A 9937-nucleotide genomic window follows, 5' to 3' on the forward strand; every position below is an offset into this window, starting at 1 on the left:
AACTCGTCGTCGCTGCGCGAGACTGTCAGCAATCACTTCTCTACATTCCGACACGCAGCTCCACGAGCATCTGAGTATGCGTTTTTTGTTTTTGATTTTCCAAGTAATGTTTGTAATCAGGAATGTTCTCTTTAGCGTATATGTTGCTAACGTTGTAGCCGACTGATGCTAGTGGCCAGTATCAAATTAATATGAACTGTCACTTTCATTTTTCTTCCAGCTTCTGTCGGCCTCCATTAAGACTCAGCCCGAGAGCGTCATGGGAGGCGTGGCATTGGATGTGGATGCAGGCGGGGTGAAGGCCCCAGATGGAGGGTGGGGCTGGGCGGTGCTGGCAGGCTGTTTTGTCATCACTGGCTTCTCCTATGCTTTCCCCAAAGCAGTCAGTGTGTTTTTCAAAGAGCTGACCAGGGAGTTCGGGGTGGGATACAGCGACACTGCCTGGATCTCCTCCATCCTGCTGGCCATGCTCTACGGCACAGGTAGGCTGCTGCTCCGCAGAACTAGCAGCAGACAGACAGGTAGGCTGCTGCTCCGCAGGACTAGCAGCAGACAGACAGGTAGGCTGCTGCTCCGCAGGACTAGCAGCAGACAGACAGGTAGGCTGCTGCTCCACAGGACTAACAGCAGACAGACAGGTAGGCTGCTGCTCCACAGGACTAACAGCAGACAGACAGGTAGGCTGCGGCTCCGCAGTACTAACAGCAGACAGACAGGTAGGCTGCTGCTCCACAGGACTAACAGCAGACAGACAGGTAGGCTGCTGCTCCGCAGGACTAGCAGCAGACAGACAGGTAGGCTGCTGCTCCGCAGGACTAGCAGCAGACAGACAGGTAGGCTGCTGCTCCGCAGGACTAACAGCAGACAGACAGGTAGGCTGCTGCTCCGCAGGACTAAGAGCAGACAGACAGGTAGGCTGCTGCTCCGCAGGACTAATAGCAGACAGACAGGTAGGCTGCTGCTCCGCAGGACTAGCAGCAGACAGACAGGTAGGCTGCTGCTCCGCAGGACTAACAGCAGACAGACAGGTAGGCTGCTGCTCCGCAGGACTAATAGTAGACAGACAGGTAGGCTGCTGCTCTGCAGGACTAATAGCAGACAGACAGGTAGGCTGCTGCTCTGCAGGACTAACAGCAGACAGACAGGTAGGCTGCTGCTCCGCAGGACTAGCAGCAGACAGACAGGTAGGCTGCTGCTCCGCATGACTAACAGCAGACAGACAGGTAGGCTGCTGCTCTGCAGGACTAATAGTAGACAGACAGGTAGGCTGCTGCTCTGCAGGACTAATAGCAGACAGACAGGTAGGCTGCTGCTCTGCAGGACTAACAGCAGACAGACAGGTAGGCTGCTGCTCCGCAGGACTAGCAGCAGACAGACAGGTAGGCTGCTGCTCCGCAGGGCTAATAGCAGACAGACAGGTAGGCTGCTGCTCCGCAGAACTAGCAGCAGACAGACAGGTAGGCTGCTGCTCCGCAGGACTAGCAGCAGACAGACAGGTAGGCTGCTGCTCCGCAGGACTAGCAGCAGACAGACAGGTAGGCTGCTGCTCCACAGGACTAACAGCAGACAGACAGGTAGGCTGCTGCTCCACAGGACCAACAGCAGACAGACAGGTAGGCTGCGGCTCCGCAGTACTAACAGCAGACAGACAGGTAGGCTGCTGCTCCACAGGACTAACAGCAGACAGACAGGTAGGCTGCGGCTCCGCAGTACTAACAGCAGACAGACAGGTAGGCTGCTGCTCCGCAGGACTAGCAGCAGACAGACAGGTAGGCTGCTGCTCCACAGGACTAACAGCAGACAGACAGGTAGGCTGCTGCTCCGCAGGACTAACAGCAGACAGACAGGTAGGCTGCTGCTCCACAGGACTAGCAGCAGACAGACAGGTAGGCTGCTGCTCCACAGGACTAACAGCAGACAGACAGGTAGGCTGCTGCTCCACAGGACTAGCAGCAGACAGACAGGTAGGCTGCTGCTCCGCAGGACTAACAGCAGACAGACAGGTAGGCTGCTGCTCCACAGGACTAGCAGCAGACAGACAGGTAGGCTGCTGCTCCGCAGGACTAACAGCAGACAGACAGGTAGGCTGCTGCTCCGCAGGACTAGCAGCAGACAGACAGGTAGGCTGCTGCTCCGCAGGACTAGCAGCAGACAGACAGGTAGGCTGCTGCTCCGCAGGACTATCAACAGACAGACAGGTAGGCTGCTGCTCCGCAGGACTAACAGCAGACAGACAGGTAGGCTGCTGCTCCACAGGACTAGCAGCAGACAGACAGGTAGGCTGCTGCTCCGCAGGACTAACAGCAGACAGACAGGTAGGCTGCTGCTCCGCAGGACTAGCAGCAGACAGACAGGTAGGCTGCTGCTCCGCAGGACTAGCAGCAGACAGACAGGTAGGCTGCTGCTCCGCAGGACTATCAACAGACAGACAGGTAGGCTGCTGCTCCGCAGGACTAACAGCAGACAGACAGGTAGCCTGCTGCTCCGCAGGACTATCAGCAGACAGACAGGTAGGCTGCTGCTCCGCAGGACTAACAGCAGACAGACAGGTAGGCTGCTGCTCCGCAGGACTAACAGCAGACAGACAGGTAGGCTGCTGCTCCACAGGACTAGCAGCAGACAGACAGGTAGCCTGCTGCTCCGCAGGACTATCAGCAGACAGACAGGTAGGCTGCTGCTCCGCAGGACTAACAGCAGACAGACAGGTAGCCTGCTGCTCCGCAGGACTATCAGCAGACAGACAGGTAGGCTGCTGCTCCGCAGGACTAATCGCTGAAGGACTGAATACAGCCCAGCAGCAATCACTAAAACAAACTGAGCGTTTATGGCGTCGCCTGAAGTGGAAGAAGTCTCGACATGAGTTCGTTCCAGCCGGTAAGCGTTCCAGCGCTCCTGGTTGACGCTCCGTCTCACCCGCAGCCTGACCCTGTTGTGTTGCAGGCCCCGTGTGCAGCGTGTTGGTCAACCGCTTCGGCTGCCGGCCCGTCATGATGGTGGGGGGGCTCTTCGCCTCTCTGGGGATGATCATGGCTTCGTTCTCCTCCAGCATCATCCACATTTACCTCTCTGCAGGAGTCGTCACAGGTCAGACAGACAGACACGCACGCAATATATATACATTGACGAAATATATTTTATTAAAAGATCGTGTAAAGTTGGGTGAAGTTCAACAATGATATATGAAATGTCACTGAAGCTGAGTGTTGTTGAACTCAGACCATGCAGTTTGTTTGGGTTAATCCGAATGTCCAGCACCCTTCACATCAGTGAATGTGTTCCTCTTGTCTTGTGTGTGTGTATTTGCATGCTCCTGTGTGACCCTGAGATTGTCTCACCTCGGCGTCCAGTATCCTGTAGGGGGCCTCTGGACATTGAGTGAGAGCAGCTAACCAATCTGACTGTTAAAGCCGGGCTCAGCAACCGAAGACGTTCTGAAGGCGTCGTTGCTTCGTTAGCAGAGCAGCCGTAGATAAACCCGTGTTTTAAGGCTTTCTTTTTCTTGGAGGTTGTCGGCTCCTCTTCTTCCTCCTCATTTGGCCTTCTCCCCCTTTGGAGCTCTAAAATACTTTTTTTTGGTAATGTTTAACCGAGTAGTTAATCATAATTTTAGTAGTTGTGGTCCGTCATTGGTGAGCGTGCGTTAGCTCGCCACTGTGCAGCTACATCTGGCGTGTCTCATACGGGGTGAAAACTGAACACCTGCTTGACAGGCGTGTTGTGTTGGTGCCTCTTCCATTGTGAACTCTGATTCTGTCTCACTCTCGGACTCCTGTGACTGTTGGTCCTCCGTAGCTGAAGAAGCTGTTGTTGTCATGTTGTTGTTGGTATTTTATGTTGTTGTTATGTCATGTTGTTGTTGTTGTGTTATTTTGTCGTTATGTTGTTGTCATGTTATGTTGTTGTCATGTTATGTTGTTGTTGTTGTTATGTTATGGGGTGGCTGTGGCTCAGGGTTAGGGTTAGGGTTGGTAGAGCAGGTCGTCCAGTGATCACTGGAGTGTGAATGTGTGTGCGAATGTGTGTGTGAATGGGTGTGTGTGAATGTGTGTGTGAATGTGTGTGTGTGAATGTGTGTGTGAATGTGTGTGTGAATGGGTGTGTGAATGTGTGTGTGAATGTGTGTGTGAATGGGTGTGTGTGAATGGGTGTGTGTGAATGTGTGTGTGAATGTGTGTGTGAATGTGTGTGTGAATGGGTGACTGTGAAGCTCTGTGGCACCACAACGGTGGAAAGCGTTTCAGTCCACTTGTGATGTTTGCTGTGCGTAGCTCGGCAGCCATTTGACGTCATCAACCCAGAATGCATTGCACACGTCAAAGCATGGCGGCCACCATGTATCAATTTATGTTGTAGACATGTATAAGAAATGTAACACAGGTGACCCCTCCTCTCCTTTCACTGCAGGTCTGGGTTTAGCCCTAAACTTCCAACCGTCTCTAATAATGCTCAACCGCTACTTCAGTGAGAAGCGTCCTCTGGCCAATGGGCTTTCTGCAGCAGGGAGCCCCGTGGCCCTGTGCTGCCTCTCACCTCTGGGCCAAGTCCTCCAGTACCACTATGGTTGGAGGGGGGGCTTCCTCATCTTGGGGGGCATTCTACTCAACTGCTGTGTCTGTGGGGCTCTTATGAAGCCCCTGGTCGCCCCCAAGACGCTCAAAGTTAAAGACCCAGAAGGAGACAAAGACGAAGGCGCAGAGGCAAAGAAGCCCAGGACCAAACTGCTGGACTTCTCTGTGTTTAAAGATCGAGGCTTTGTCATCTACGCTGTGGCAGCGTCCATCATGGTTCTGGGGCTGTTTGTTCCTCCCGTCTTTGTTGTAAGCTATGCTAAGGAACTTGGGAATGAGGACACCAAATCAGCTCTGCTGTTAACTCTCCTGGGCTTCGTTGACATTTTTGCACGGCCCACGTGTGGTGTGATTGCTGGACTGAAATGGGTGCGGCCTCGATGTGTCTACCTCTTCAGTTTTGCGATGCTCTTCAATGGGATTACGGACCTTGTTGGATCACAGGTAGGTGAATGGTTGCTAAGCACTGGAACAGTAAAGCTCAGTCCTGAAACGTTTTGGCCTTCCTTCACATTGCATGCTGTATTTGTGTCCAGGCGAGGGACTACCCCTCACTGATGGTCTTTTGCATCTTCTTCGGCATCTCTTACGGCATGGTGGGGGCGCTGCAGTTTGAGGTTCTGATGGAAATAGTTGGTACTAAGAAGTTCCCCAGTGCCATTGGGCTGGTTCTGCTCATGGAGGCCATTGCTGTGCTGGTTGGACCCCCTGGTGCAGGTCGGTAATCGCAGCAACTACCTGACCACGACAGGCGGAAGTGGCCAATTTGGCTGACGTTGGTGCGTTCGATCCGGTGCAATTCAGGGAAAAGACCGTTTTAGGGGATTTCCTTTTTTTTTTCCGGACTCAATTTGAAGGATAACGTTTCAGTAAAACAGTTAATCAATTACAATCAATAATCTCCCTGTACTCCCGTCTACTCTCTTCTGTCCTCTCAATGTCCCACTTCTTCTTAGCTAACCTATCTTCCTGTATACACTTCTGCACTTCCTGGTTCCACCACCAGGTCTCCTTTCCTTCCAGAAGTCACGCCCACTACTCTCCTACCTGTCTCCCTGATCACCTTAGCTGTTGTATTCCAGTCTTCTGGAAGCACCTCTTCCCTGAAAGTCACACAACACTCTTCGTTCTTCAGCCTCCACCACTTTGTCCTCTGCTCTGCCTTCGTCCTCTTCCTCTTCTTCACCACTAGAGTCATCTTACACACCACCAGCCTACGCTGGCTGGCTACACTCTCTCCTACCACGACCTTACAGTCACCAACCTCCTTTAAACTGCTCCGTCTAACTAGCTTTCTGAGTTCAGTGTTCTCTTTACATGCTGCAACAATCATAAACAGTATATCTCGTCAAAATATAAGCACGCATAAATAATAATGAGCTCCTGCAATCAAACAAAAGAAATGTCACGACCAAAAATCAATGCAATTTGTTGTGACAAATCTGATGTAAATATTGTAGGCCATGTGGTTTCTTGGAGAGAGGGCGTTTATAAATGTGCATGTAAGCTCGCGTGATTTCTGTGTGTTATCATCGCTCTTCTTTCTGTGTCGTCTCAGGCCGGCTTCTCGACGCCACCAAAAACTACATGTTTGTTTTCCTGCTAGCAGGGACTGAGGTGGTCCTCTCGGCTGTGGTTTTGGCCACCTGTAACTTCCTGTTTATCAGAAAGAAACCCTCAGTGCCGGAGTGCACGCGTGATAAAATCCCAGTGACAGATGACACCATGACGCACGTCTGCAAGGAGCACCCAGAGATGAACGACGAGGAGGAAGATGCAACGGAGGAGCAAGAGAAGAAGACAAAAATCGAGGTCGTAAAGGAGTTAAAGGAGCAAGAGGAGAAAGGCAAAGAGGAAGTGGAGGAGGTCAGACTCGAGAATGTGACAGTGGATTCCCAGGAAGTGGAAAAGTTCTTGAAAGAGCCTCAACGAAACAGTGAAATGAGCAGCAGTCCTGAAACGTGTTTGTGAAGACGCTGGATGAGAAGAGAGTTTGGACTTTACTCATTTCCACAGCAGTGGGAAGTGCACTCGATTATGTGTGTCTGTGTGCCATTTGCAAGAGGCTAGTTGCTGTCTTTGCCACCTGAAATAGTCGTGTCAGCAATATTTTATCAGTAGGTGTTCAAAAAAATGCTGGAAAATATTATACGCTAGAAATCCGAGTGGCGGCACGTCAGCTGATCCTCTACATTCCTAGCATCAACTAATGAAACTAGCATTTAACATTCCCAACGAACTAAACGCCTTCCTAACATCCTGCTAAGATCCATGTGATAATAGACTTCTGCAAATGGAACCTATTTCCTACATCCTTGTGAAATAGGGAAGGGGAGGGGGGGGGGGGGGGGGCACACCAGCTGACCGGGAGTATATTACAAATAAAACAACAAATAAATGAAATTCACAAAACACACAGCAGTATTACGCAGCAGTACTACTAATACTAATGGATGTCGACTTTGTGCTGATGACTCACATTCTTTGGAACTGTTTCCAAAACAGACACATAATTTGGGGCAATCCAATCCGGAGTGGATTGGAGTGAGGGTCAGAACCGTAGCCCTCTGTGTTCTCTGCAGCATTTAAGTAGAGAGCTCTCCAATCAATCAATACATCCTGATTTAAATCCTTATTGATAGAGTTAATGGTTAATGTGTCCGAGGCGAGGCTCCAATCCGTGCACGGTGGTAATCCTAATCCGGCTCTGCTCGACCGCTAATCCCACTCTATTTGTCTTGTTTTGCTATCCTAGCTAATTATATGCAAATGTGTCAAAAATAATATGAATTGAAAATCTAAATAAAATCAAGTCATGATCCTGAGCCTCGGAGCAGGTTAGCAGGAATGCTAATCCTACATTAATAAACCACGCCTCTTTTTGACTGAGTGGAAATAAAATACAAATTGATGTCCCAAGCAGCACAGTGGTGCAACGGTTAGTGCTGTTGCCTCACAGCATGAAGGTCAGAGGTTAGACGACCTTTTCTCCAGCAAAGATTTGTTCCTTTAAATGATCTTAAATGAAAATATTCACCAGCTCGGCCGATGTTGCCATATATTCAGTTTGCCAGCAAAAGTGTGTTCATCCACAGATTAAAATAGTCCCTAAAAATACACTTATTACAACTGTTTATGTATAATTTCCAAAACTGCTGCTAAACCAGGTTGGTTTAGTAAATACCACAATATTTGAAGCAGAACATTTGAGTCATGTTTTAATGATGGTTTTACGTCTGCAAAGGGAATTACAAATGTATGGATGAACAAATTGAAAGTCTTTTCATTGGATGTGTTGGCAATAAGAAATGTCGAATGATGTCTTAATCTCCACGAGCGAAAGGCTCCTGATGAAGAGTCAAAGTCTTTTGAAAGGAGGGACAAGTCTCTGTGAATGCTTTAAATGATGACTGTTGTGTTGTTGTTGTTGTGGAAACAGCTTGTAGCACCCTGCGTCGTGCTGCCGCGGACGCACACACGTGTTCCCTGTTGGCGTGTGCCTGCTCTGGCTGATCCCAGACGTGTTTGCCGAGTATTCAGCGGTCCCCTTTGCTTGTTGCATGCGTGATGCTGCTGGTCCAGAGGCAGCGTGGTGACGCCCCCTCGGTTTGTTTACAGGGTACATATATTCATTATTGCTCTGACTCCCACGCTTTCAAGAAAAAGCTCAAAATCTACCTGTTTAAAATGGCTTTTAATGTCTAATTTTACCTTCAATTCTCTCTAATTTATTTTCATGTTTGTATTTTATTGTCTCAATTGCTTTGTTGTATCTAGAGAAGCGCTATATAAATAAAACTTATTATTATTATTATTATAGTCTTCATCACTGTGTGACTGTGGTTCACTCTAGAGCTGCTCCAGATAAATGATCAGGATGCAGTAGCTGCAAGAATCCGTAAGGACGGTCGAGCGAGCGTGGCCTGCAGCTCGAGGGGAATAAACCTGCCGTTGAGCGTCGCTGTTTCATCTGTAAATCTCGATAGCAGTACTAATATATGTAATACCATCACAGTGTCCGTTACCATGGCCGCCCAAGCCCGTGTGACCCGACACAGGCTCGGGCTGTTGAGAAGAGTCGGATGGATCTATCCAAGACAAAGGAGGAGACATATTGTACCCTTTTTCCACAAGTTAATGCAGTTCCCAAACACTTCAATGAAATATCTGTGCCAGTCTTTGGTCGAAACAGCAACAGCCGGATACATATGGGCGCTCAGGATCAGCACTGGACAGATTTTTCTCATTTACAGTATGGCTTTATCTCTAACAATTTTTAAGTTACAACCTTTTAAAAAAGTGATATCAAAACTGAATATTTTATTGTAATTACTGTGGTGGCTAAAGAGTTAAATAAAAAAATAAATAGTTATTTAACAGCATGTTAAGGAGTAGTTACATTTATTTTACATTACATTTAGTTACATTTTTACTGTGTTACGGTATATATTTGGCCTTTGGACGGCAAACATAATGCTAATGTGTCCCTTGGAGAAAATGAGTTTGACGCCCCTGCTGTAGTGGGTCGCACGAAAACATTTTTGGCAATTTTTGCCAGAACATGACCACAAAGTCAACTTTATCCACTCTGCTCTCTTTCTTCGACTCATGCAGGAGACAGACGTGTTTCAGGAGGTGATTACAGACCTACCTATTTAGCTGTTTTGGGATTGATAAGGACAGAAAATCACCAGAATAGTGTAGAAACATGGGGAAAGTGAGTTTTTCACAATATGTTCATTTTAAAGGACGTTTATAATCGGTGCTTTTTCGCTGTGCCACACATTTTAATCAGAATCAGAACCAGTTTATTACCATTGTCAATGAGGGTTCACAGACTAGGAATTTCTCTCGGGGAATTCGTGCAACATGTAACAGTAACGACTAAGATACAAAAAACAGGTACAGAACACATCACAAGACAGAACGTTTCCAATCGGTGCTCTTTCGCTGTTGCACACATTTTAAGGACGTTTCCTGTCGGTGCTTTCTTGCCGTGGCACACATTTGGAACGCGTCCTGGCAGGAACTCTACAAATATCTAAGTACTACAGATTAAAGTACTAAATACCAGCGTATATTGATGACCGGAGGAGTTCCCGAGGCTCACAGAGAAATATGATTCTGCTTTATTTCTGTGTTGCGGTGATGCAACCGCCTTTAGTTAGCTTTGCTAGCTAGGTAGCTCCATGACGGAAAAAGCTAACTCATTAGTTTGATTCTAATTATTACTGAGGCCTGACAGCAGAAAGACAAAAGCATTTTTAAAATATCGCGTTTTAGTCTAAAATGTTAGAATTGAAGCCGCATGGCAGTAACATTATGACGTCACAGCTGTTTGAAATTGGCTTCAAAGCTGAGATACCAAA

The 9937-nt window shown here is 48.4% G+C and overlaps 1 protein-coding gene across 3 annotated transcripts; it reads left to right on the forward strand.

Annotated features, from left to right (window-relative positions):
- The first annotated feature begins 259 nt into the window (after positions 1–259).
- Positions 260–6896, forward strand: LOC137905336 (monocarboxylate transporter 4-like). Of its 3 annotated transcripts, none has more exons than XM_068749562.1 (6): positions 260–482; positions 2941–3084; positions 4405–5012; positions 5105–5285; positions 6127–6278; positions 6399–6896. In XM_068749562.1, exons 1-6 carry the CDS (start codon positions 260–262, stop codon positions 6537–6539), a joined length of 1449 nt encoding a protein of 482 aa, XP_068605663.1. In that variant the 3' UTR covers positions 6540–6896. The 3 variants fall into 3 exon arrangements, with proteins under 3 accessions (XP_068605663.1, XP_068605664.1, XP_068605662.1); XM_068749563.1 differs by having other exon boundaries at positions 6127–6248; XM_068749561.1 differs by having other exon boundaries at positions 6127–6896.
- Positions 6897–9937: the final 3041 nt, after the last annotated feature.

The sequence above is a fragment of the Brachionichthys hirsutus genome, chromosome 16, assembly GCF_040956055.1.
Source record: "Brachionichthys hirsutus isolate HB-005 chromosome 16, CSIRO-AGI_Bhir_v1, whole genome shotgun sequence".
Lineage (NCBI taxonomy): Eukaryota > Metazoa > Chordata > Actinopteri > Lophiiformes > Brachionichthyidae > Brachionichthys > Brachionichthys hirsutus.

Excerpts from the sequence above, each read along its gene's own strand:
- LOC137905336 (XM_068749561.1), top strand. The coding sequence starts at position 260 with ATGGGAGGCGTGGCATTGGATGTGGATGCAGGCGGGGTGAAGGCCCCA. Across the intron at positions 3,085-4,404 it reads CTCTGCAGGAGTCGTCACAG|GTCTGGGTTTAGCCCTAAAC; the intron begins GTCAGACAGACA and ends CTTTCACTGCAG. Across the intron at positions 5,286-6,126 it reads GGTTGGACCCCCTGGTGCAG|GCCGGCTTCTCGACGCCACC; the intron begins GTCGGTAATCGC and ends GTGTCGTCTCAG.